Consider the following 27847-nt stretch of genomic DNA (forward strand, 5'->3'; position numbering starts at 1 on the left):
TCTTCCAGGGGGTACCTCAACTCATTTGCCTAGTTTTACAACAGGCTACAGAAAAAGCACTAGTGAAGTCGGCACAAACTAAAATTTCATGCCGACAATGACTTGTTTATACTGCTCTATAGACTATACAATGAAATGCAAGTACAATCTTTATATTCCAATCGATTTTTTTTTTATAATGGTAAAAATGAGGAAGTCAGCAATTTGTCAGTAATAGTGTGGACACTCTTTTGTATTTTTATATCTGACTTTTGTAAGGAAGTAGTTTAAGTGAGGTGACACTTGGACAAATCAGACTCCTGAAAAGGGGTATAGTAGTCCAAAAGGTTGAGCGCCACTGTTGCAAGGGACCCGTTCAGTTCCCATTGAAATGAACTAAAGACTTCCATTTATTTCAATGGGAGTTGGCCAAGGTGCTAAGGGATGAAGATACTTCAGGGAGTGGCAGAGCCTTGCAGTGTAATTAAACTCTGAACTAGCAGGGTTGAGGATTGGAGAGGAGCACAGTAGGGTAGCTGTGCTAGGTAAATTTAAACAAAGACTCTTTAAATCTAGCAGCCACCTTATATTTATCACCAGTATGAAAGAAACCAGGAAGAGTCTGAGGATAATGGGTTTGATTGGTTTATCGATGGAAGGTACAAGTTCAGTTTAATGACACAATTTTGTCCTGTTACAAACATACTAAAAACCTACAAAAAGAAAAATTACATCCATAGTACACTAAACGGCATGTAGAAAAAAAGCACATGAGCTCCGATAACACGTACATGAACAGTACCCATTATAGTATTCTTAACACTGAAGACACAGAATTACATCTGACCAAATGGGTTCACAAGTGCAGGTCACCGTGGGACCAGCTAAGGACACACTAACAGACAACTTTAGCTATGGAAAATAGTATCGTTACAGGTCGTTAAATATTTCAGACTCACACTTATTTATCCCACGCTTTCTTTATAAAGCTGGTCGAAGCTTTTTTTCGCACTCTCTTGTCTGAGCATCCAACCTTCTTCTGACATCGCCTGTGTTGACCATGGCAACACCTGCGCGGACACCAACACAACCGCACAGCTTCACTACAGCAGTGAGTAGGGAGGACATGCTCTGGAGGGGAAATTCAGGTCCCATTTCAGTCAATGGGAATTCCGCCATAGATTTCAATGAACCTAAGATCTCCTTGATCCAAAACTAAAAAAAACAAACTACAGCAGGATTCTACTGTAACAGTCTGAATGTGGCCATATCGCTATTGTAAGCTGCAGGCTTGGGCCCTTGAGTATAGCCTGTAGAGTAGGGCTGAGAGTTTTGTAAGATCCCTAAGGGATTTGGTGTCCTGGTCTTAGCTGGCTCTGAAATCTGTGTTTTCAAAAGCAAATCTCATAGGGTGGGGAGACCAGGTAGATGGGACCTTTGCCTTGTCCACTTCCTATGCAGCATGTTTTTTGTTCCCCCGGCACCTAATTTCTAGATCCTCATCATTCATCCTGGGATAAGCCATAGGCTGCAAAACCTTTCATGTCCAGGTCCCCAATTTGCACTGAGGTGAACTAGACTCCCTCTGAAGGTTCTTTGGCAGCCTGTGCAAAAGGAATGGGTGGTATTGCCTCCATTGGGAGAGGACAGGACTTCATGTGCGAGATACCACCTGTACAGTGGGCACTGCTTGCTCCCTTGTTTGTACCCAAATTGTTTTGGGAGGTTTAAAAATGTCAGCCACAATGTTTTATACTTCTGCTACATGGGTACTACATATTCATATATCTCTATGCTCGCCCACTAGCATGTATAATGCTGAAGTTAGCATGCAGGTATTCTATTTAGCTTTCATACAGAAACTCCTCTGTAGCTATAAAAAATGTGTGTGTATATAGGCTACAAATAAATACAGATGACATCCATATGCGGGCTATCTGTTGTGTTTGATCATTGCTCTCATGGTGCAGAACCCCTCCCTGTTGAGGATTCTCTGCTCCTCTAGCTTCCTTCCTCAATAGCCCCATAACGAGGGATGAAGCTGGGCAGCTCAGTTTTCTGGCAACAACACTGATGCATGAAGGAGAAGAACTGAAGGCCATTGCCAGGGCTTGTACGGTGCAGCAGATGGGGCAGAGGCAGTTTTGAGATAATAAAAGGAGCATGAACTGCCTCTATTGAGTTAGGAATACAGGGGCATCATAGACACAGCACCCCTGGAACAGGTGGCTGGTGTGTGTACCTTGAGTGGGGCACATGGTGGGGAGTTTCAGACCTGAGGGTTAGACTGCAACAGTTCCTCTCTACCCATGTCACTCATGTATTGGGTTTTGTTAGTCAGGGCACGCTCACTCTATGGAGTCAAGGTTACACCACGGAAGAGTCCTAAGGAAAAACTTTCAATGCGCCAAAGTCACTTCAGAGGAGCCTGAATCTCATCCACCCTGGAACAGCGTCCAAATCACCAGCCCCAAATCTCAAACCACTCTGCTGGAGCCACTGGGGAGAACAGGTTAAAAAGACAACCTAGACTGCTGCACCCCCCTGTACAGAGCCTCCATCTGAAAGACTCTACCTCCCCCCACCCCCCCAGCAGGAAAACATGCCAAACTGCACCAGACTCTTACCAAATACGGACCCAGGGCTGCACTAGAGGTGGGAGCTGGAAGGCCCAAGGCAGAAGTGCAAGCACAGAGAGTAACAGCTGTGCAACCCACGTGAGAGGAGAGATGAGGCTAAACAAGCCCTTTCTAGTCTGTCTGTGTAGGAAGGGAGAGGAGGGAAACTGTTCTTCAAAGGATTATCAAAGCCTTTCCACTGAAAAGTGGGGCAGAAAACTGTATCGCTGAGATGGAAGGGACAGCTGAGGTGGTATTGCACTATGGAGCAGCCTGCCATTGAAACAGAAATGGATAGATATATAACCCAAAACCTAGTGTGAACGATGTGCTGGGCATGTGCTTGATACCCTGTGTTTTCTCACTTTTACCCTTGGCCTCTGAGAAAGTGAGGCAGTCGCCTGGAAAGGGTTAAAGGTTCCCTACCGCCCCCAGCCATGGGAAAAGCGCACACACCCTTCCCCTCTGGGAGTCAGCTTCTTCCTTGTATGCCCAGCTATGTGACAGGCAGGGATCCTTTCCAGGCAGCTGCTCCCCTTGTCACAGCAACGCTGGTACAGCTTGGCATGTCAATCAGTGGTTTTAAAGTTGAACTAAAGAGCATTTAGTGAACTGAAGTTATTGGAGCAGAGAGGGTAGCGGTGAGACTTTGATGGGAGGGGAAGGACTCCATGGACCCGGTAAACCAGAAGAACAGGTAGTGTCCTGGGTCTGGTAGACATGGCCATGTTGTGAAGGGACAGGAAGACTCAGATGGGGGATAGCAGAGGAATGCAAAGGAGACCTGATCCCAAGTTCAATGGGATCCTCTCTGTTGACATCTGTGGGGTTTGGAGCAGGCCGTAAGATCCTGAATTGGCTACCCTTACAATGAATAATACCTTATTGTGCAAGTAGCCTCCCAGATTTCTATAGACTAATCTGAGTGAGATACTCTTTGCCATAGGCCCAGATTCTGCTACCCCTACTTATGTGGGCTTAGGCAACTTCATCATTAATTCAAACCGAAGTATATTCAGCCTGCATTTGCTTTGGAACATGCCTTCGTAACAGGCGGCTTGCAGACAAGCCAAGAAGCAATGTACTGCACATCCACTGGGCAGGGGAAGATGGAGCTGGAGATAAATGAAGTCCAGTTTCCAAGAATCTCCATTTCAAAATTTTGGATGGTGGTGAAAGGAGACCATTTGGGATACGAAACAGAGCTGTCGGGAACATGCAGCAGCTGTGTGTGTGCGCGTATGTTTGTGCATGCAAGAGAAAACCACGTTCAGAGCCAAGACCAGTTCTTCCCTTCTGCTCTCCCTCACAGCCTTTCTCATTCCTGTCTTGCTCAGGAATTATTTCCCTTCCAATGTTCAACTTGGTTTTGTCTCTTCTCTGCTGAGATTTTCCTGATCTAAGCAAGCCCTGTTCTGTTTTGGGGGTGGAGAGGGGGTGTTGACTTTATCTGTGTCTATTCTCTGGCACGGCCCCATTCATTCTACTTCCTACAGCGCTGGTAAAAATAAACGTTTTTGTTTGCATGTATTTGAGTGGCCTGCGATTTGGCTTATTGGGTGGATCCTCCAGGGACAGCAGCTGTGCACAGCTGGATGTTATTAAGAAAAATGTATCTTAAAAAAAATACGCCAAGTTGTGATGTGTCTTTCTAATGTGATTGCTGCGCTGAGTTCCAGACGCTACAGACAATCTGCTCAGGACACAAAATACCAACATTTTTGAGTGTCCACTAATTCTGGGTGTCACAGTTTCCTGGTGGGGGACAGCTTGAACCACACGAAGACCTAACTTGACTTCAGCTGGAGTTGTGGGTGCTCAGCGCCTTTGAAAATCAGCCCTGGGTGTCTCCCGTTGGCCATCAAGAAACCGAAGCCCTCAGACTGATTGTGCGCTTGAACCTTGTGGCTTTTGTGCACCTCCCATGCCAGACTTTTGCAATGAATTCCATACCTCCACAGTCACAATCCTCCGGGCCTTTCATAGCCAAGCTCACTCCCACTGACCTGTCTTTCTGTTGATTTCAATGGCTGTTGTGTCAGGACCAAAGTCCTAGCTCCAAATCTAGCCTTGGAGTAAGTGACCGTGACTGGATTTAAGTCAGTGGAGTTGCACCCAATTACACCAAGGGGGAATTTGGTCCATTACGTCTTATGGAGAGAAAAGGTCTGATGGGGGTGGGTAATTCCCTCAAGGAGACAATGATTGAAAACACATATTTACTAACTCACCTTACTCATAGACTGTAACAACACCTAGCACATAATGGGCCAGCTGTAAATCAGCATTGCTCCGTAGAAGTATGTGAAGCTATGCTGATTTACATCACCTGAGGATCTGGTCCACTGTCTGCATAGCACTTAGATAACATGAGCTAATTGATTGTGGTTTCTGCTTCTAGAATACCTTCCAGGCAAGGATTGCAAAGGGCTTTGCAAAAATTAATGCATTAACCCACACTACACGCCTGGGGGCCAGGTAGACGACATCTGAAATCACCTGTTAGATACCTATCCTTGCCCTTCCACGGGAATAAACTCAATGAATTAACAGCTTTCTTTCCCCATTTGTAATTAATATGGTCCTAGCTATGAAATGACCCAGCTGCAAACTTAGCTGACAGGTGGAACACGTCCCTGAAGTTCATACAAATGGCTAGCAGCTGAATAGACATTCAGATTTTAGCTGTTGAGATGTTTGTGCACATACAGGGTATTAATTCTCTAAATCAAGCCCATTACGTTCCAAGTGACCCTGCATTGTCCCTAATTATAAATCCATGTTCCTGTGGGTTTTTTTTAAACCCTTTAATCTTATAACAGCCTCCACACTGGGGATTTATGACCATGTGGGGTTCAGATACTCTAGTGACAGAGATCAGACAAGTACCTGGAAAGACAGGTAGGCAGGTCAGATGGTTATTTCTATCCAACTGGTCATTTATCCCCAGGAAATACCCTTTGCTAGGGCCATTAATGGTTAGACACACACTGTCTGGAAGGGTATCTCTTAACGTATCCGTTCTGCCTTTGTGCTCTGGAGGAAAGAGCTGCAAAGCAGAGTGGTTGCAGCTCTGCACTGTCCATGAGAGAGGCACCAAGCAAAATGACTCATGGGGCTATTGTCATTCTAGGCATGGGTTTGATTCACAAAGGTCAGCTCTAGAAGGGGATATGAATCCAGAGCATCCCACACCTGGGGGTTCCGCCCCAATGACCTGACATGGTCCACTTTTGAGTTTGAGATCTGGCTCTAACTTCTCCAGTGCTCTGGGATGGATCAGATTTGGTGGCCTGGTGTGGACCTACTTCTAGCTATTTGATTTTTAAAGTATCCTTTGTTCCTTTCCCGGACAAATTTGTATTCTGTGTTCCTGGTTGTCAAATCTCTACCTTTCCTGAAAGGTCTGAAGGCCCCTGTGCTGGGTGTTCCCTATTAGTGCTGCAGCCAGTGAGCAGAGCCATATGTGGCAGAATGAAGCTAATCCAGGAGAGTGGGGATGATTGGGTGCTACAGTAATGGCTGTGTAAAGAGGCCAGGTGATTTATAATGTTTCACAAATGCTAGTTTACACCAGAGTCTGCAATGATCTATGATCTATATAAGCCCAAACCCTGGCTAAAATCCAGGGCTCAAAAAAGAGGGGGGGGAAAAGAAATTTGTTCATAATGTTTCCATTTCTATCTTGTTTTAACTGGGCCTTGGCCCAGGGGCTGCTCTCTCCGCATCTGGACATTGTGTCAGCTCGCATTCCTTTCCTGGGCGATCCTAGAAGTCTTATGGGGTTCTCAGTGTCTTAGGCAGCAGAGAGGGAGAAAGGTGATTGTAGGGGAAAAGGATGGGAGGAGAAAGCAACCAGCTCTGTTTAATAGAATTCAGTGGGCATGGCACACATCCCTGGCAGGATCCATTTCCTATCTGGTAGGATCAGAGTGGGGTGACCTTGAATGGGGATCTTTCTGCACCCCACACCTGGCTAGTGAACAAGGTAGAGAATCCTATTTAATATCTTTACCCCCATTAGTGCCAGGAAAGGCAGGGGTGCTCATGAAGGTGCCTAATGAAAACCCTGTGGAGGGACTCATTCGCAGCCCTGTCCCTCTTACTCTCAAGTCTCCTGAGTCGTGCAAATGCAGAGGCTGCCGACACTGTGTTTGGTTGGGAAGACTGCAATGTGCACGTGTTGCTTTTTGGGCTTCTTACTAAGGCTGTATCTACACTACACCGATGTCAGCAAAACTTGTGTCACTCAGCGGCGTGAATCTTCCACCCCCCTGAGCGACACCGACCCAAGCTTTCGTGTGCCCCGTGCTATGTTGGTGGGAGAGCTGCTCCCGCTGACATAGCTTATGCCGCTCGCAGATGTGGGTTGTTTCTTTTTAGCGCCAACGAGAAAGTGCTCTCCCATCGGCACAGAGTGTCCTCACCAGGCAGCAGCAAAGCTGTTTTGGTCCAGCTGCAGTGCTGTACGTAATAGACATGCCCTAACCTGGCCCTAGGGCAGCCAATACAGAGAGGCCAGAGCATTTCATGCACTGAAGAAAAAAACCCTTTGAGCTATTTCAAAGAATAAATCAATCTGGCTGCTAGTGAGTGAAGTCAGGAATGTCTGGCTGCTTGCCACCCGGGGAGAAATCATTCCCTGGGAGAGTTAATGTATTTATCACAGGCTTGCCTTCCATTCGGTCTTGGAACAAACTCCCTCATTCGGCTTAATTCTCTTCAACCCGCTTGGATTTTTTTATATATATATAAAAATTGGCCTTTCGCTACCCTTAAGTCATGTCATGTCTGAAGCTAAAAAGCTGTTCTCTCTCCCCGTGCGCTGCTTGGAGAGCAGCACAGAGCCTAAGCAGGCTCAGACCTCTGTTCCTGAGTTTCTCTTCTGCCAGCTGGGGGTAAGATAGACCAGTGGTGGGTACTGTGACATCATGGACACCGGTCTGCTAGAGTCTGGGCTGAGACTGAGCTATTCCACAGAGGCCATTGTCTAACAATCAGAGGATAATAATTCTGGGGGAGATTTTCAAAGTTCACAATAGGAAATCGGTGTCTGGTTCCCGCTGACTTTTAATGAGGATTGGGTGCTGAAATGCCCTTTGTGCCTTTAAAAAATTCTCTCTGTCTCCACCAAGCTGGTGGGGATTTCAACCGTTGACTTTGAGGTAAAGGGCTCCATGCCCTAGAATACCCTGAGCCATCTTTGCTCCCAAGAGGACTGGGGGATTTGCCAGCTCTTGATGTCTTCAGATTAACACTGGCTGCCTTTCTGGAAGAGATGCTTTAGCCAAACACAAGTTATTGGGTTCAGTGCAGGTGTACCTGGGGGAAATGTAGTGGCCTGTGATATACTGGAGGTCAGACTAGATGATCTGATGCTCTCTTCTGGCCTTAAACTCTTGAACTGATGCTCTCAGCAGAGAGACTAGGAAGGAGGCTGAACTGGCCTCTCTGCTCAAGACGGTCCCTCCAAGTCAAGGTCAAGGTGGTGCTCTGGTAGCATGGTGCAGGGAAGTTTGCATTGCTGCTCCCCATGCTGTCCTTTTGCAATAGATAAATACAGCAGAGGACTTCAGTCTCCAGGACTGTCTGTCCAGTACCTTCCACCAGCACTACATTTATATATGTTTTAAAGGACCCTGGGTTAGTCTCAGGTTGGCTCAAGGAGACAGTGCAGGTTCTTCGCGAGTGAGAGAGAAGGCCGAAAGAGACCTATCTGTGGGTGATAAGAGAATGTTTTTTTTTTTATTGGCAATTCTGATCAAAATCTGGGATCGGAATTTTTTGCTACCATTCTCCCCATGCATAAGAAATTCCCCCTCTTCTTTAGACAAGGAAAGGAGATGAACTTGGGGTTGGGGATAACGCCAAAAATCTGCAGAGACCCTCTTTCTGATCCCCACAGTTTTCACTTGGACTCTTCAGAAACTGCACATAATGAAAACACTGGCTCAAAATGCCAGGGGGGAACATTCAGCAAGTGGAGCCATGGGTCTGATGTGTCAATCCCAGGACATCTCCATAGGCTTTTACGAAATCTCGGCATAGCCCATGACTAAATCCAAGCCATAGTACCTAGAACTTTATGGCACTGGGATCAGACGGGTCTGACAGTGCTGAGAGCCAACAGCTGAACCAGCACTCTGGTCACTGTACGCTCAATTAGTTTCCCCGGAGAAGGGCCTGGTTCAGGGAAGCTGGGGCTAGTTACTAGATCAGTCTGAGCTGCGGGGTGCTAAAGAGCTAGTTAACCCATTAGCCGGAAGAGTAGAAAGGCACATGGGGAGGAAGGGCAAAGGGGGAATGAGAGAGAATGGGAAAGGTGGGTAGGCCCAGGGTAAAGGGAGAGGTCTGCGCGGAGAGATTGCTTCCTTCTGGCAGAAGAGGATGGGGTTTGGATGTGTCTGCTAGCAGAGCTGCTGCACAGACGGTGAAGGGTGGTGGTTGTGGGTAACACAATGACATGATGGTGTCTGTAAACCGGAGGTGTTACAGCCATTGGTACAAGAAGACAGGAACGGAGGGCCGGGCCCTGCCCCAGAGCCTAAGAAGGGTTTAGTGTCTGATCAGCTCAGCTGAGGTTAGATTCACTAGGAATCTTATTGGAATTTGCCATTTCATAGCTGTGGGATGCTGAGAAAGAAGAGAGGCACCAAGGGCTCAATCCTGCAAGATGCTGAGCACTCCAGACCCGCTGACATCTGGATCAGGCCCACTCGTGCTTAAAGTGAATCAGGTGCTCAAATGCTCTGCCAGATTGGGGCTAGAGGGCTCAGAACTTTGAAGGACCCAAGTCCAGACGAGCAGCTTAGAGAACTGTGCGCGACAGGGAAATGTGGCCCCCAGCTTCCTCCATACATGACCCCCCTGCCCCAGCCCTCTGTCTCCCAAGGAATTCCAAACCTGTGGGGAAGGTTACAGAGAAACGCAATAAACAAGGGCCCACGTACAAAACATTCTGCTCCTTTCCACCCTGCTCCTCCCTGTGAGAGGCGAAGAGACTTGTGCTCTACCAGCCACGCTCACAGAAAGGGACCCGGCCACCGCCAATGCACAAGGGGAAGGATTTAACTCACAGCAGAATTACTCTCTTCTTCATTGGTGGAAAATGGTGAGAGAACGATAAATGCCTGTTTGGTCAAACTTCATCATTGAGTTTCATGGCCTATAACATGCACCAGCAGCTCTTTATTACTCAGTATTGTGAATTACGCATCAACAGTACTCAGTCCAGGAGAAGACAGTCCCTGCCCCAAAGAGCTTCCAATCTCAATAGGACTCTTGCTCTCTGACTCGCTTGTCTACTAGCTGGTCTGCCTGGGACAAACAAGGCAGAACGTGTGTGGAGTAAGTACCATCCAAGGGCAGGTAGTTACGATAGAAGTATGATGTAGCAGCAGGCTATTTACAAAGGCAGAACAATGTACTGTGCTGGGTGAGCACCACATAACCGGTAGGGCATTTTCAAGGGAAGTCCCATGTGGTAGCAGACTCTGTGGTACTCTGTATGCAGTGTTGTTGTAGCCATGTGAGTCCCAGGATGTTAGAGAGACAAGGTGGGTGAAGTAATATCTCTTATTGGCCCAACTACATTACTTATCCTGTAAATCATACAGGGAGATGAAAGGGAGAAAGACGCCGGGGCGGGGCGGGGGCAAATGGAGGAGCTGGAGGAGTGACAAAATGAGGGGAGGTGTAAGGAAAGTTAATTCACAAACTGGGTGCAGTTTTGGGGAAGTGACATCACTTCAGTTACTACTTAAAACTGTCATTTGGCTCCAGACCTGCTCAGAGCAGCCCCCTGGTATAGAGGCTGCATGGGGCCAAATCCATCCCTGGTGTAACTATCGATTTAGCCCATGGGGAAAGCTCCTGGGCTCGCTGCCAGCACAGATCGTATAACAGAGTTGCCCTAGTGAGAACAGCCACTTTCTTAGGACCGGCTGGAAAGAGGGAGCTACTGCGGAGGGGGTAGGACTGGCACTCATGGTACAAGGAGCACACTCAGCCCAGCCCCACGCTTTTGGTCCTCTTATGTGGCTGATAACGGGAGAGTCCCAGCCTCACTCCCAAGGAACTGACCATTGTCGGCTCCTCAGAGAATGTCTGGGAGGAATATAACTGGAGACACTCATGCCGAGCAGAATAAGAACAGGTCTCTCCCCAGGTGCAGACTACATCTGAGGTTTGTGGGTAGTCTGCTGCAGATGGGAGCCTCCGAGGAAAAGAGCCCTGCCCCTTGCTTTGAGCAGTAGCACTTACCACTCGAGCTGGATGTATCCGGGAGACATCTACTTGGAAATAATTATTGGATGAAAAACATGCCAAGCTTCTCTGAGAGTTATTTGAGCAGATTGGCTTTTCATCACCAGACTGCTTTACAGACATGCACTGATTAATCCCTCCAACACCCCTGTGCATTGGGATGGGGGGTATTACTATCCCTTTTGACAAGTGGGGAAACTGAGACAGAGAAGGTAAGGGACTTGTCCAAGGCTGCAGAAGGAGCTCCTGCTGCTAGACCAGGGTTTCTCAAACTGGGGTCACTGGACCCCTGGGGGTCTGTGAGTCATGTCCAGGGCTGCCAGCCCCGCTGATCAATGCCTCCCCCTCCCTCCCAGTGCCTCCTGCATGCTGCAGAACAGCTGTTCAGTGGTGTGCAGGAGGTGCTCAGAGGGAGGGGGAGGAGCGGGGACGGGGTACACATGGGGGAGGGGGTGGAAAGAAGTGGGGAAGAGGAGGGGCAGAGTTGGGGTGGGAAGAGGTGGGGGGGCCTTGGAGGTAGGGGTGGAGTAGGGGCAGGGCCTGGGTCTGAGCGGGAAGCTTGGGGGTCCATGAAAATGTTTAAATCAAAATGGGGGGTCCTCAGGTTGCTAAAGTTTGAGAACTGCTGTGCTAAACTATGTGTCTCTCCCAGAGGGGGATGCTGGAGAGTCATTTGTTATAAATTAATGTGGGGATTTATCACGTGCTCATGATACTGACGAGGACGGAATCAGTGTCTTTCATGCAGTGATTTTTATCAGGCACTTTATATGGAGGAACCCAGTTTCACTCTGAGGGCAAATGTATGCTTCAAGGAGCAAAGCTTTTTTTCCAGTGAGTAGAGACTTTTCATCACACTCAGGATTTGACCCTTAATATGTTCAGTTCATCTTTTCACCCCTTTCCTGCTCATTGCATAATTCCCCTTCCCCCAACCAGAGGGTGCTAAGAGTAGCCAGGGCTTAGGTGCACTAAACCCCCCATTCTTCCTGCAGACGCACACATGCCAGTTGCGAGCTCCCTGGGTCATGGCCACTGTGAGTAGAACCTACTGGCTAAGTCAATTCAGGGGCCTGTCCCAGCTTCTCACACCTCCTATGGGATGACTGAGGGAGTTGAAGGGAGACAGCCTGGTTCCGCAGTGCCTCCCCTTTTCCCCGGAGCCTGCGTTTCCCTGGCCAGCAGCAATCCGCTGCCTACTGCCTGTTCTCTTGCTGCTGCCACTTCTCTGAGAGCAGGGCCCCGATCCTGTGCTAATTTCCTCCCCTCCCCCTTGCCTCGGGAGGCATACTCTCTACCCACGAGGCTGTGCTACAAGCCCTATAAATGGCATCCCATGACATGCTCTGTGGTGCCGGAACTGCTTCTGAAAATGCAGCAGCACACCTTGCAGGTGGGCTGAGCCCCCAGGACTACGGGCAACAGACAGCCGTGGAGAAGCGTTTCTGTGCCAATGAAATTCTGCTGCCTCGGGATGGGGTGAGAATGGGCGAGGGGGTGGGCTGCTCCTGTACCAGAGATTTATAGTTTAGTGGGAGGTTCTCTGCATCCCACACGAATTCCGGGCTGGAGTCTATCCAGCTGGGTTCTTTTTCTTTAAAAAATGCAACAGTTACGTGTTTCCTTTGCAAACCAGACAGGAGAGCAGGACATGACCCTGATAAATCACAAACCCCATGGGTATGGAGCCCAGGATGGCGGGGGGCACTGCAGACTGTAGTGGGTTAGGATGGGCTTTTAATTCTTCAGTAAATTCGGGCAGTGTGTCTCTGGCTCACCGCAGAATTTGAGCCAATGCAGTTCTCAGGGATCAAATCAAAGCCAGGCTCTGGGTTTGGGGAGGTCAATAATTTACTGGCCTCTGGAACAAGACTGGGCCACCGAGCGAAATGATTCCCCATTCCCACCCTCTGCCACTCCCAACCCACTTTTTTTGCCACAGGGAGATCAAATTTGTCCTCTGCCATTACAGAGCTAACCCTACCAGGCTGCTCAGCTTGTGAGGCTCTTGAGGGGAGACCAAAGTGAAGTCTTGATGCACGTCCCTCCCCGCCCCTCCCTGCCCCTGTGTCCGCTCACATGGTGGAGTTTGGATACTGCACCCAGCCCACCTCCTTGTACGCGGCAGTCACGTGGGTGTAGATGAGGCTCTTCATCTTGGTCCAGGCTCTCTGCACCTCTGGGGTGAAGTCGTTGGCATATTCTTCAGCGATGACCTCCAGCATGACACCGGTGAAGAACTGGGGGAGAGGGAGACAGGAAAGGTTTCTTAGATTCTCCGGGAAACAAGGGGAGGTGGTCAGGGGCCACTGGGGCAGCCCCTTTTCCAAAGCAACACTGTGGCTGAGTTCAGGGGGCTTCTGCCATCTTGCTGAGCAGGTCCATAGGGATACTTTACTCTGCTTTGCATTACCCCCAGCCATTGCTCTGAGAGATTGACAGATGCTCATTAGGCTCCAGGAGATGTAAAGCCGTGTTATTAGCCCCACTGTGCCGAGAGGAAACTGAACCCCAGGCAGGTTGTGAGCTACATTGTCTTGAGCCCGCTCATTTTAGGGGCCCCACTTTTTGGGTTCCCAACTAGAGACCAAGGCAGATCTTTCCAAAGAGCTCTGTACGGCAGGTATGGAGCTGGTTGGAAAATCAGGTCACAAGCGTCACGGTGGGAGTTGCTGGGTACTAGGCACTTTGAAATCTGTCCTATAGTGTTTGCTTTTCAGAGGTGTTAACCGCCCACAGCTCCCACTGCCTTCCTGAGTCAGCGCTACTGAAAATCAGTACTGAGGCCCCAGGCATCTCGCGCTGCCCGCCCACAGGTGCCCAGAAGGAGGGGCCACTTTTGAGAAGTTTGGCCTATGTGTTTTGCCTGAGGTCACGCCACAAGTCAGCCAGGGATAGAACCCCGGTGTCCTGTCTCCCACACCTCTGCTCTAACGGCACAGCTGTGGAGCTCTGGACAGGTGCACTCTCTAGGCGCTCGGCAACTTCCTCTCCTTTCTGCTTCTCCAGGTGCGGCAGAGGAGAACGTTGGCCGGCTGCCCACGGACACAGTAGGAGTTGCCTGCCCTGAGTCGCCTCATCTTTGCTCTGCAGTACTGCTTTCTGACACGCTTGGCCGTGCAGGGGCAGAGCGGCTTTCCCCTACTTCCCAGGGTCTTTATCCCATTCCCCCACTGGAGTGCTAGCAATTGGTAGTGGGAGGAAATCCTTTACCTCCATCAGAAGCTGTGGGAGAAGGAGTTCCCTGCGTCTTCCTTGTGGGGGAAAGGCAGGCTTCCATGGGCTGGGGCAGCTCGGTACCCCACTGCCATGGCAAATAAAACAGCTGTAGGTGACCTGGTCCAGAGCTAGCCCCTTGTCTGCTTTCTCTCTTCCACAATCCACCCCTCCCAGTTTCACAATGAAAACCCAACGTCTCTTCCACTGATGGGTTCTGATGCCCATGGCTGGGGGAGGTGGCCCATGGCGGCGAGGCTCCCAGGGCTGTAGGCCACAGCCCTTTTCAATCCGACCTCATGGGCTCAGAGGCGGGGGTTTTTCCCCTGAGGTTCATCTTAAAAACCATCCCGCGGACCCGTGCTGCCTGTGAGAGCAGAACTGGGTATTGGCGCCGTGTGGCACGGGGCGGGGGGATGGTGCCTGGAGGAAGCTGGAAAGCAATTCTCCCCCCATCTTGGCAGGAGCATGGTCGTTTCCTGCGAGCTGCATTTCAGCGGAGGATGCGGAGGTGCTCGGAGGCTGCACTTACACTAGCCAGCTGATTGCTCTGTCTGCTAACCCTTTGGCCATTTCCATCTGAAGGCAGGTCAATTCCCAGCAAAGGAGATAACCCTCAAATGAGGATCCCAACTCTTTTCCCCTCTTCTTCATCTCATTGGCATGCAGCCCCATAGCCCCTTCCACTCACTTGACACACCCCCTGGCACTGTAACAGCCCTCCCCTGCACTCCCCCACCTCCAGAAGCACCAAAATAGGCCCCTACTGTTGGCAAGCACCTGCCTTACAATAGAGTTTCTTGGGCATGGAGATGCTTCTGGGGTGCAGCCTGTGAAGTCCTCACCCCTTCCCTCGCTCTCTCGCTGCCTGTCAGTGCCACCTGCCCCTTGGCTACTAACGGGAGCGAAAGAAAACTCCCAGCTGAGTGAGTAAGGAGAGGAGATGAGCAGGGAGGGAACTTGCTGACTTGTAGCACCGACTCCAGCCTCTCTTCCCAGTGCCAGCAGACCCTATCTTGTATAGCACCCCCTTCAGGATACCCAGGAAGCTGACTACTCCTGATGTAAAAATCCATAGGACTGGCCAGCATCCTGGAGGCTAGAATAAACCAGTGCATCCCCACCATCTCTTGCCAGCACCCGTTTATCAGTGTGGGCCTTATGCCCTCCTTCCCTTTCCATCTAGTGTCCGAGACTTTCGCTCCAGTCCTTTACCTTGAAGTAGACAGGCTCCACTTTGTGCTTGAGGGCGTGGGCCTTGCCTACCAGGGCCAGAACAGACGAGACCTTTTCGGAGTCGTTGATGTTCTCCACTACGGTGTTAACAGCGCCCATGACCCGCCGGGCATGCTTGCGCAGCTGCGGGGTCCTCTCCATCTCCAGGGGGTCCTCCATGTGCTTGAACTGACTGAAGTACTGCTTGGCAGATGGGAATTTGACAAAAAACCTGCACAGTGCAGTTGGGAGAGAAGGAGAGGGAAAGAGAGAGAAGCCACGTGAATTTCAGTGAGAGGTAAAGTGGCCTAGGGCAGTGGTTCTCAACGGGGGGTACACATACCCCTGGGGGTATGCAGAGGTCTTCCAGGGGGCACATCAGCTCCTCTAGATATTTGCCTAGTTTTACAACAGGCTACATAAAAAGCACTAGCAAAGTCAGTAAAAACTAAACTTCCATACAGACAATGCCTTGTTTATACTGCTCTATATACTATGCACTGAAATGTAAGTACAATATTTATATTCCCATTGATTTATTTTATAATTACATGGTAAAAATGAGAAAGTCAGCAATTTGTCAGTAATAGTGAGCTGTGACACTTTTGTATATTTATGTCTGATTTTATAAGCAAGTCATTTTTAAGTGAGGTGAAACTTGGGGGTACGCAAGACAAATAAGACTCCTGAAGGGGGTATGGTAGTCTGGAAAGGTTGAGAGCCCCTGACCATGGGGCTAGAGCAAAGCCCAGTGAGGCAAGAGAGCTCGGATCTATTCCCAGTTGTGCCACATACTCTCTGTGTGACCTCCTGGCTTGCAATGGCATGAGGTTTCGTTAGTCCTGAGCATCTGCATCTCCCGGTAATTCAGTGGGGGCAGGGGTGCGTGGCCCATCTGCCACCCATGTTCTGGGAGCTTTCCCAGCTATAACAGGGGCCTGTCAGTAAATACTCATCCACCTAGCAGAGTGGGGGGGCTGAATTTGTCATAGTCATTATTACTGCTGTGGCTAATGGCCCCCTTGTGCGGGGCACTCGATGCACACAACGTGAAAGATTTTTCCTGCCCCACACAGCTTGCAATCTGATATTTGCAAAGCCCGTCTCCCGTCTGTACAAAGCCCCCAGCAGACAGGTTTTCCTTCCTCCAGAGCCCATTCAGTGGCAGCAGCTTTCCAATGGCTTTCATGAATGAAACAGCTGCACTCTGCCCCTGCACGTCCACACAAATTGAATAATTCTGCCCTTGGCCACCCCCGTGATTCCCCTGAGTTTTCACAGGGGGAATCAAGGGCAGCACTTGGCCCAGAGAATCCAGCTGGGCTTCACAATGAGAAATTAAATCAGTGCTCCCAATGTTCCTGCTGGGGGGCGGTGCTGAGCCCTAGGGCTTCTGGGTCTCCAATGTACCGATCCTAGGTTATTGTTTAATGCCGACAGACCCCGGTCGTCGGTGGGCGGGATCAAACATGGGGCCTCTGGAGCTTAGTGCATGAGCCTCTACCACGTGAGCTAAAAGCCAACTGGCTCTTAGCTAAGGCTGAAGAGCAGACTCATTTAACTCTCTCTAAGTGGATTTGGTGCCACTAGATGGGACAGAACACTACACACAGAAGGTGTGTGGGTTACAGTTGCATCCTACAGGGATGTCTTCTTCATCCCCTGTTGGAGAGTGGAGTGGTTCTGGGGCCAACCCTCTTTCCTGGACCCCAGGAAAGGGGTACAGGAGACCCTCAAATCTGATGGGATTAAAGCCACGGGACAAATTAATCACAACTGAAATAAAAGGGGTTGTGGTTGAATTGGCCACCTGGAGCTAAAACCTCGACTCCCTCTCCATTCCCCAGTAGGAAAAGAGCTGGGGAGGGGGGAGTCCATGTGTCTTTGCTGTGGTTGTTTAAGAGTCTCACACACACTCCCCAAATTTGCTGAGGCTGCCCCAGCCCTGCATAGAAAGGGCAGCTTTGCTCTGTGCTGGGAACAGGTATCCTTTTGCCTGGGGCAGAACCCCCGGGGCATGGATCTGAAATGCTGTGAGTGAAAGGGAAGTTTTTGCTGAGCTCTGAGTCCACTTGCTGTGTGCACAGGGGGTCCCACTCCAAGCTGAGGAGGGGCGAAGGCTCTGTTACGATAGGCTAGTGAACCCATACACCGCTTGGTAACAGAGGCAGAAGCCTGGGGCCGGAGGAGTGTGTGTGTGTGTGTGTGTGTGTGTGTGTGTGTGTGCAGGAACCTACATCCTAAAAATCTCTGCTGAGTTACTTAATCCCTGCATGAGAGGTGAGAGTCTGCTGTCACTTGCAGCGGGGCACCTCCATCAGTCTGTAACTCCATTGATTTCAGTGAAATTGCTCCAGATTTACACGGGGGGGAGGGGGGGCGAGATCAGGATTCAGCCCATCCTCTCCACTCCGAACAGCCCAAGGTTTGAGCAGCTGGGCTCTCTCTGCGTCCTTATGTGTGTACATTAGACTGGCTGGGAGCCAGCGTAGGCTGCTCGGGAGCTGGTAGACTCAGCTCCCAGGGCTGTCCCCCGATGTCTTCTTTGTCCGCAGTTCCCGACAAACACCTCCCTCCCGCCATCTGCCTCCTCCCTCTTCCAGGTTGGTGCAACCCCTCGGAGGCACTGCACGGCCCCATGCCAATGTACACACTGCCTCCAGGGCCAGGTGGGTTCATCCTCTGTACCCACCAGCCCGTGAGCAATTACAAACAAGAGCCTGCTCTTCGTAGTGCCACCTCATTGTCCTCTCCCCCCACCCCTCCACTGGCTCCCGGAGGATCCGGGGGGCTGCCAAGAAAGCAGCGAATGGAACGTACATCGCTTCTGTTGCTTCCCTCAGGCATCTGGGATTCATCAGCGGGCCCAAAATAGGTTTCAATGTGTGAAGAGTGAGCAGCAGGGGGAAGGAGGGAAGGTGGGGGGGGGGGAAGGCATCGGTTTGAACATCAGAGAGGGAGCCGCGAACAAGCTCCTTGGATTATTTTTTAACCTCTCCTGGCAGAAGCTTAAAGTGGCTCCTCACGGCATGTCTGCTCCTTGCCAGAGGAAATCATTTTCCTGAACCCCAGGTCTCACCGTCCCGCCTCTTTTAGCCAATCTCTGTCCGTTCACAGCTGTCCGGGAGAGACTGAGCCTGAGAAAGGGCTTTGAAGTGGAATACGCACGGTGCCAGGGCCCGGGAACTAGGCCTTGTGGTCCCGTGCATCCTTCTGACAGAGCATTAGGGAGATCTCTGAGTCTCATTAGGCCAGGGCAGCTCTGGCTGGGGAGAAGCAGCAGTCTGGGTTATTGTTATATATACATGGAAGCATCGCTATTAATGTTCCCCTTTTCCCCGAGTTCCAAGGATTCGGCCTAGAATGTCTCCCAGCAGGACAGACATTCCCCCTCCATAGCAATAGGGTTTCATTTGTTATCCTTGCTTCACCCTGAGCCCTGGTTTCTAAGCCTGGATACCTGCTGGCTCTATTATTCTGAAGTTCTTTCTCTTCCCCCATTCTCTCTTCCTTCCCCTGACCATGCTGTCACAGGAGATAAGAGAGGCTACAGCACTCAGCATAAAAAACGGAGCCAACAGGAAAGGATCAGTCCCAATGTCAATATCTAGAAGTCCTTCTCTGTGACCGAGCTGGTCTTCTCCATGCCCACGTTAGCAGATCTCTCCTCCTCGTGGGGCCAGGGGCACTTTGGCCAGTGTGAGTGCTAATGGCACCATCCTCTCGAGGATCCCGGGTGTTGGAGTCTCACCCATCATGGCAAGCTGTAATATCAGAGGATCGGCCTTTCTCCCATGCAGCCCAGCTAACAAAGAGATCTGGTCCCCTCAGCAGCGACTGCCTCTGTACAGGGCTGAATGAGGGGAATTCAGGCTCGGAGAAGGGGCAGTGGGGAGCAGCAGCCAGAAGAATAGCTGACCTGGCACATAAGATGAAAACCATCTATCCTGAAATGTGTGTCCAACTCAAAGCACATAAGTTCTGATTCTCCTCTCACTCATGCCAATATAAATCAAGAGGAACCCCCTTGGAAATTGGTGATGTTCTTAGGTACTTGGGAAGCATTACTTGCTCCGAATGCAAAAATGGTGTCTGGGAAAGAGGCTAAGGGGGTAGAAAGAAACCGCCACTATGTGTATCATGACTAGGAAATCAGAACCTCCCCTCTCTCAAAGTGAAGGATAGAAAAAGATCAGCCTAACCCCCCACTGTAGATGCAGCTAAGTGGATGGAAGAATTTTTCTGTTGACCTAGCTACTGCCTCTAAGAAAGCTGGATTACCTACATACACGGGAAAACCCCTTCCGTCAATGTAGGATGCATCTACAATACAGCGCCACAGCTGTGCTATTGTAGTGTAGACATGGCCTATGTGACTCATACAAGAAGTCTGTGACAAGACAGGGAATTGAAGTCAGGTCTCCTGAATTGCAAGCTAGTACCCTGAGCACTGGACCAAAATTGTTTCTGGGTGAATAAAGCTGGGCATTCAAAACTGAAACTTTTGGCCTATATCCAGAAGAAAAACACTAGTGTTAAATTCAAGAAAGGCATATTAAATAAAAATTCACTTGAATCTCAAGAAACTTTTAAAAAAAGCAGTTCATCAGTAGTTGTTAATTAACTTAGAAGTTTAATTTATCATTTTGATAAAGGACAAACAAAAGCAGGGGGTGGAGGAAGAGAAAAAAATAACACATTCTGATGAATAGGGATCTTTTTTCTATCTGTTGCATCTTTTCCTGTAGTTCAAACATCTCAGTGTCTGGAATATTGTTTTCTGATTCATCCAAGATCATTACAAATATAATATTTACCATTGCATAAGCAAAATGGCGATTGATACAAAACAGAGGCCTGCATGCCGATTTCATTAAATTCCTTGTAAGTGATTCGATTCTGCGCCCCTAATTTGTATTGCATGAGACACATCTGGACAAAATGGACAGGATGTCCTAAGTGTCATTTTTTTCCTTCTTCCCGTTTAACCATTTTAGGTACATGACCTTTATCAGCAGCAGAACTAAAGGAAATAATTAAAGTGCAAGATGGCTGCAGGCACTGGGAATCGGCTCTTTGTTCTCATTTGTTTGGAATCTGAAATATGTTGGCGGAGGAGTGAATTTTCTATAAAATATTTGATCGAGGAAAGTATTTAGAAGGTGATTCCCCTTCCAGTAATTGCAATACTCACTTGTTTAGCAGCGGGAGAGTTGTTTTCTGAAATTTCAGTTCTTCTAGGGAAAGGTGTATTTTCTTGAATCCATGAATTTGTTACAGCTCTGAGCTATGTTCTGATATCCCTACTCACACCGAGTAGAAGGTACTCAACAAGTAGCCCTGCTGTAATCAATGGGGCAACTTGCAGGGGAAGATAGTGGAGAAAGGATGGTCCAGTGATTGCGGCGATAGCCCGGGACTTTGGTGAGCCCGGTTCAAGTCCCTTGCTTTGTCACAGACCTTGGGCAGGGGCTGGATTTACTAAGGTATTTAGGAACCTAGTGGGGCTTACAAAAAGTGCCTATGTAAGTCAACAGGAGTTAGTTGTAAATCCCCACTTTCTTCCTTAGTGAGGTGCCTAAATGCTTTGTAAATCTGGCTTTCTGAGCCTCAGGTTCCCAACGGTATACTAGGCATAATGTTGCTGTCCCTCCCAGGGGTGCTGCAAGGATGAATACATGAAAGACTGTGACGTGGTCAGACACTATGGTGATGGGCGCTTGCCTCCCCTGCTACTCAATGGGAGCAGTTATCAGAGCCTGGCCCTTTAGGACAACCTAGCTGAGGTTGGACAATGTGGTGGTCTTTAGTTCATATCTATCATTGACCTTAAAAAATGACCTACAAATGCCTGACTGTGAATTTGAACGAGTATCTGATTTATCCACATTCAGTTCAACAGCCTGCAAAACACACACCTGAAGAAGCAGCACGTGTCATTTTATTGCTCTGAAGTCCCAACCCAGCAGGCACATAAGTGTGGGAGAGGTCTCAGAGCGAGGGCAGAGGGTTGGAGTGTAGGGGGGTGAGGGCTCTGGCCAGGGGTCCGTGCTCTGGGGTGGGACCTGGGATGAGGGATTTGGGGTGCAGGCTGCTCTGGGGCTGTGACAGGGAGAGAGGACTCCCCCAGCCCTCTCTCCCTGCAGCAGCCCGGGGCTGGAGCAGGGCACCTCCCCCCACCGCGACAGGTCCATCTGGGGCTGGGGTCGGGGAGAGGCACCTCTCCCCGCCGTGCAAGGTTCAGGGCTGGGGGAGAGCATCTCTTTTTGCCTCTCCCTGCCACAGCAGGTTTGGGGCTGGGGCCGGGGGAGAGGCACCTCTCCCTGGCCACAGCAGCTCCCGGGCTGTGGGGGAGCGTCTCTCCTCACCTCTCCCCGCCACAGCCCTGAGCACCTGCATGGCCCTTGATAGGCTGCTGCATGGCTGCACAGCTTAGAGGGAACTTAGGACCCTGCCCCCACCCTCGCACCCACCCATCCCCCTCAAGGCCCTGCCCCTGAGCCACCTTTTCCCCTGAGGCCTTGCTCCCATGCCACTTCTTCCCCTCAAGACCCCACCCCCCCCTTCGTTCCTCTCCACCCCTCCCCCATTGCTGGCCCTTATTGCCAGTAAAAAGCGGGAGGACCCTGGCCCCTGCCCCCCCGTTCCCCCCCATTCTGGTGCCCCTGCTTCAGTTTCCCTATTTATAAAATGTGGATAATAGTGATCCCCTCCTCTGTAAAGTGCTTTGAGATCTACAGATAAAAAGAGCCCCGTAAGCACTGAGCATTAGAAGCCATTTGTTAAAGTTTCCTACAGGCCCCACAGTGTTTTCTCCATTGCTGCCCCTAGCAATCATACCAGACACACCAAAAAATCTGTTATCTACAGCCTGGTATTCATACCACAGAATTTGCTCCAAAGAGAAAATGTGGGATACTCATCTAAACACACTTAAAACTGCCTTCATTAAACAAGGACGCTCCACCAGAGAAGTAGATTGCATCATAGAAAGGACCATCCAGATACCCCAGGAGAACCTGCTTCAGTACAGGGAAAAAAACCCACTGACGACACATTCTTAGTTGTCACCTACCATCACACATTGGAACCCATGTGGGGTATCATCAAACAGTTACAACCCCTATTTGATGAGGACCACATCCTGAAAGAAAGCTTTCCTGAACCCCTTCTTCTGCCCTTCAGACAACCCCCCAACCTCACCAGGCTCTCATCAGATCAGGATCCACCAACTCAAAGCAGCACCAGACCCTGCCAGAACAACAGACTCAAACCTGCAGAAATCTCACTGCTACAATGATCAACACTCCCACAATACACCTTTCAAGATCCAGGGGTCCTACATATGCCTATCGCAACATGTGACATACCTCATCCAGGGCATCAAATGTCCCAATAACAACTCTGTGGGTGAAACCAGACAATCCCTACACTCAGAAAATTCACACAGAAAAATGATAAAAAACCAAAAACACTCTGTCCCCCATGGGCAAACCCTTTTCACAAAGGGATCACTCCATGTGATCTTGCAATACTCATCCTCAAAGGAAGCCTGCACAACACCTTCAAAAGATGAGCCGGGGCTTAAATTCATAATGCTACTAGACACTAGAAACCATGGCGTGAACAGGGACACTGATTTCATGGCTCATTACAATGAGCCGTAACACATGCCTGCCTGCTAACCCTTAATGGCCCACTTCAGACCTCTTTTTGCTCACCTCATTTCAAGTGACTTCTGACAACATGTCACCTCTTTATGCTCATCTATCTGTCCCAACTTCTATTTAGCCCGGACACTGATTTCTTTCCCCACATCTGAAAAACTCTCTGTAGTTTAAAACTTGTACCTTCCACTGGGGGAAGTTGCTCCAATAAAAGATATTACCTTAGCTTCCTTGTGTCTTTCATATCCTGGGACCAGCACAGCTATAGCAACACTGCAAATGACTTATAATTGTCTCACTCTTTATCGGGTGCTCTCCCCTGTTGTCTTATTCTTAGACTGTAATCTGTTTGGGGCAGGGACTCTCTCTTTGTTGCATGTGTGTACATTGCCTAGCTAAATGAGGGTGGGGTCCCAGGCATTACAACAGTTAATTAGTAGCGGGAATACATAATAAAATACAACAGATTTCCTTCAGGCTGTGCTCTTTGTGAAGATACGCACAGGCTATCTTGTTTGGCGGTGCAAATATTTTTAACCGCTCATCCCTAGACGTCAAGCCCAACAAAACACAGGCTGGATGAGTCATAACACCACGAGTGGTGACAGCTGTGGGAAGGGGATGTGCTACGAGGCCCACAGAGTTGCTCCAAGGACAAAGCGGCTGCAAAAGTTGAAGCTAAAAGCTAACTTACAGTTAGTATGCTGCTCACTGTGAGGTACCAAAACTTCTCCCTCTGCCTTGCCAGTCTCAGGACCCAGGAGCAGCACTAGTATCAAAGTCACCCTATTTTGTGGCGTGCTGAGAACCCTCTACTCCCATTGCAGAGGACTGTCATCAGCACTGGGGATCAGGCCCAGCAAGGGGACAATTTTAAAGACCTCCTCTCCCCTCCTGGTCCATTCTGATTGCAGGGGTGAGAAAAGGCCACTCTCAAGGTCCAGGAGCAGCTACAAGAGTCTCCCTTGAATGCAGGTGCAAAGTTGTATCTGCACCAGGAGCACTCATATGGCCATCTTGAAAGCGCTTTGTGAGTCATCCGATCAAGGAGCGGAAACAATACCATGTGACTTAGGAGATGGCACATAGAGTAAATTACTGAACAGTTTCTGCTCAAAGCAATAGTTCACCGTCCTCAATGCTTCACCTTTATACAGGGCAGAAAATTAGTCTGGCCTGGTCAGAAACTGCTGCTGCTGGGAGTCTCAGAGTAAGATGCCTCTTTGGAGACTGGCTTCACCCCACTAAACATGTGTGCACAGAGATCTCAGCAAAGGGCCTTGTCTTGCTGGCTGCTACCATGAGGCGCTGAGCACCCTTCGCCCATTCCAGACTTTGCAGAAACGCACCATATGAGGAGAGGGACACATAACTGAACACGAGAAAGGACAAATCCTCAGAGGGAAGGCGAGGATGTTGTCAGAGAAAGTGACCCAAAGTGACAATATTCGAACTAAGATCCACTGGATGGTCTCAGGTGCCAAAGTGGAGCTTGCCGTAGCTCCCAGCAATTCTTCACGAAGCAACCCTGGGACTAATCTCCCAAGGGAAGAGGTTGGGTATTTAGAAATGGACCATGGAAAGCCTGATAAAATATTCTGCCCTGACTGGAGAGGGGAAGGGAGTAGCTGGGATGACCTCATAGGTCTTCCCTGTTTCAAACGTCTCCGCTTCTGTAAAAAGCAAAATCCAATGGGGTGGATTTTCCCCCTCCCTCCCGCTTTGTCTTTTCATGGTTTCTGCCGTTCCCCCAAGGGCAGCAAAATAAGGAACACCTAGCAACTGACGAACTGCTTCCGTCCCTTCCTCAGCATTACACTGCACGGTTGACCTTCGGCAGACAGCCGCCTGTCCTTAGTAATGTTGTTGTCTAGATTTCAGCAGCTCTGGCTTTCCTTGCTCAGCGGCTTTCTAAGAGGCTCGCCTCAAAGAGCAGAGGCCACTGCTGTGCTCTGAAGTAATTACCAGCCTCACAATGTGAACCCTGGCCATGTATAGTCTTTTCGCCACCACAGGCAGCTCATCCTGCTACACTGCATAATGGGCCTCAGCTTCACTCTGTCTTCATTAAAGCTGTGGGTATTGCCAGAGACCCAAACATCCCCTTGATGCATAAATCTAGCTTTCCACTCAGTGCTCTGCAAGCTCTTAATTCTGACAGTATCTATTTTGGTTTTCTTGGAGGCACATGGCTCCTGCAGTGTCTTCTTGCAAAAGCCATTATAGCAATTACTTCAGTTCCGGGCATAAGTGATCTGGCCTCACGCTAAGAAACCCATATTCCTGTTTCCAAAAGTCTCACTGGAGCTGTGGTTTCAGCTGGCGCTGTTTAATATTATTACTTATACATTTCCCGTTGTTCAGTCCTCTCTCTCTCTGTGAACAGAGCTTGTCTGCGCTGGTTTTCACAAGCCATCGACTTGCACCGCCATGCTGCCAGTGACACAGAGCTACGGCAACACAGCTCTGCAAATCGTCCGGCCAAAGGGTTGTCTTACTGCCTTTCCTCTTCTCAGCTCCCAGCCAAGCAGCTGGCCTGCGGAGGTGCTCCCTGCCTTGGGAGGGAGCAAGCGAGACTCTGCAGGGAGCTTCTAGCCCTGTCTCCCCAGCCCAGCTCCAGTGAGAAGCTCCGCAACCCAGAGGAGCAGGTGTCGCCCTCAGAAGGCCTGATCCAAAGCCCACTGGCAGCAAGGCCAATGGCCTTTGGATCAGGCCCTGAGAGATTTCGAGGAGGAAGAGCAGTGGGTGAGGACCCACCTAAGGTCAGACCTTTGGCACTGATTCCCCACAACTCTCAGACAGCCATAGGTGGGAATTGTCAGTGAAGGGTGATCGCGCAGGAGAGTGGGGGCAGTGATCTCTGGGCCTCAGCTGAGATGGGGAGAGGCAAGGATGTCAGGGTTTAGACTGAAAGGGGGGAGACATTTGAGAAAGGCTAATAATGGGATAACAAATCGGGGGGGTGGGGGCTGCAGAAGGAAATGGAAATGAATGAACGTTTCAGGAGAAAGCCAGCAAGGGCAGCCATGACATTAACATAGTTAATACTGTTACAAAGCAGAAAAATAGAGATGATTTTTTATGACAGAGGCCCCCACCAAACTCAGGACTCTGTTGTGCTAGGTGCTGTACAAAACAGCCCCTGCCCCAGGAGCTCACAGTCTAAATAGACAAGGTAGAAGTAGTATTCTTCCTATTGTAAGAGGGATTAAGGGACTTGACTGAGGTAGCATAGGGAATCTGTGGCACAGCCAGGTTTTTGACCCCAGATTTCTACAGGCTTAGTCTAAGGCCTGATCCACAAGGCTCTCCCATTTCCCTAAAGAAATGGTAAATGAAAAATAGACAATGGTTTTAAAATCTAAAATGAAAGAAAAAATTGGCTTGAACAAAAGAAAAGGAGGAATAGTATAGATAAGAGTTAAGCATAAAATGAAATTATTAATGATTAGCTGTAAAGATGAAATAAAGAAATAACTAGGGTTCATATCCTACAATTGAAATCCATTGGGGCTGCCTGCAGGGTTGGGCCCTGCATGCATATCTGACATCACATCAAGTATTTTGCTTGTTTGCTGTCTCTTAATTACTGTTTGTCTGCTTGGTCTATTGAAATTGTAAGCTTTTGGAGGTAGGGACAGTCTCTTATTATGTGCACGTTCCCCTCCTCACACAGGGTCGGACCCTGATCCTGAATGGAGCCTTGGGCAGTACTGCAGTATAATATTAAATAATAATTATCCTAAACAGAATGTAGTCTCCATGCTGCAAAGTGTAAGCTGCTCATTGGAGTGGTCAGGAAGGAATCTTGCCGTCTGTGATAATTTGGGGAGTTTTTCTGTACAATTTATGGATTCTGGCTGATACTGGGAAGTTGTTCTTATGAAACCTGCTGTCTCATGGACTGCCTCTATGCCTGTGTTTATCTGCTCTGGGCTGACAGGGCCTGTAGCATGAACATCCCAGACTAGATACAATGGACAATAGTTAACCGTAACCACTGTACTCTGACCTGTGAATAGATATGCTAAGGAGGTTTACTGGAGCAGGGAGAAGCCACTCCTCCTGTTTGTCAGTAGGAGGTTGGGGTTTGAATAGTCAAAATTATCAGCAGCAGGCCAAAAGAACCAGGTCTTGGTGGTGGGATGTATAAACTTGAAGGAAAGACTCACAGGAAGCTTTTGGGCAGAAGATGTGGGAAGAGACTGGCAGGCTTGTGTAGCGGGGGACCCAGTTTAGCTGCAGGGCTGAGCAAAGTCAAAGCAGGCTGAGTGGGTGGGGCTGAGGGCTCCATGGTTGAGAAGCCAGGCACTGCAGCAGAAGGGCACTGGCTGCCCCCGGAAGACTCTGACCCCCGCCCAAAGAATGCTCTGGGGAGGTGAGAAAACTGAGGCAGGGGCATGTGTGTAGGTTTTATGATTTTTGTTTAGATCTGTTTAGAGCATTGGTGCCTTAGAATCCTGCGCGGAGTCTGTCTGCGTGTTACATGTGACACCTATCGCGTGTCCCTTGCAGAGCTAACTGTGGACCCAAGACACCCACACAGGTGGAGTTCTGGGAGACGGTGTGTTTAAGCTACGGAGGGAAGAGTGGGGAGTGGGTGCTGGCCCAGGGGCAGTGCCTGGACTCTCTTCAGGCTCTGGAGGTTTAAAACATGTGGGATGCAGCAGCTGCTTCCCCCACACCTGTCTGGTGAGTACCCAAGGAGGGGCCTTTGACTAGTTCTGTGACAGCCCCTCGCTAGCATCGCATGGGACAGCCGGCTAGGTGCAGTGGGCAGGCAGGCAGCTGGCCTTTCTCTGAAGCATGCTGGAAGTCTGCTGTAGTCTCTGAGCAGCATGGGGAGCGTTGCCGATACATCCCCTTTGCAGTGCAGCAGACATACAT

The 27847-nt window shown here is 49.6% G+C and overlaps 1 protein-coding gene across 2 annotated transcripts in view; it reads right to left on the reverse strand.

Annotated features, from left to right (window-relative positions):
• Positions 1–608: 608 nt before the first annotated feature.
• The window catches only part of CYGB (cytoglobin), a 37327-nt gene continuing 10088 nt past the window's right edge, over positions 609–27847 (reverse strand). The window contains exons 2-4 of one of the 2 annotated variants that reach the window (XM_073310504.2): positions 15294–15525; positions 12974–13102; positions 609–1049 (exon numbers count right to left, since the gene is read on the reverse strand). In XM_073310504.2, coding sequence (XP_073166605.1) covers positions 945–1049; positions 12974–13102; positions 15294–15525 — 466 coding nt within the window. In that variant the 3' untranslated portion in view covers positions 609–944. Of the gene's footprint in view, positions 1050–12941; positions 13103–15293; positions 15526–27847 lie in introns of both variants that reach the window. The other variant, XM_073310503.2, reaches the window with a different exon arrangement.

The sequence above is a fragment of the Lepidochelys kempii genome, chromosome 14, assembly GCF_965140285.1.
Source record: "Lepidochelys kempii isolate rLepKem1 chromosome 14, rLepKem1.hap1, whole genome shotgun sequence".
In the NCBI taxonomy this organism is placed as follows: Eukaryota; Metazoa; Chordata; order Testudines; family Cheloniidae; genus Lepidochelys; species Lepidochelys kempii.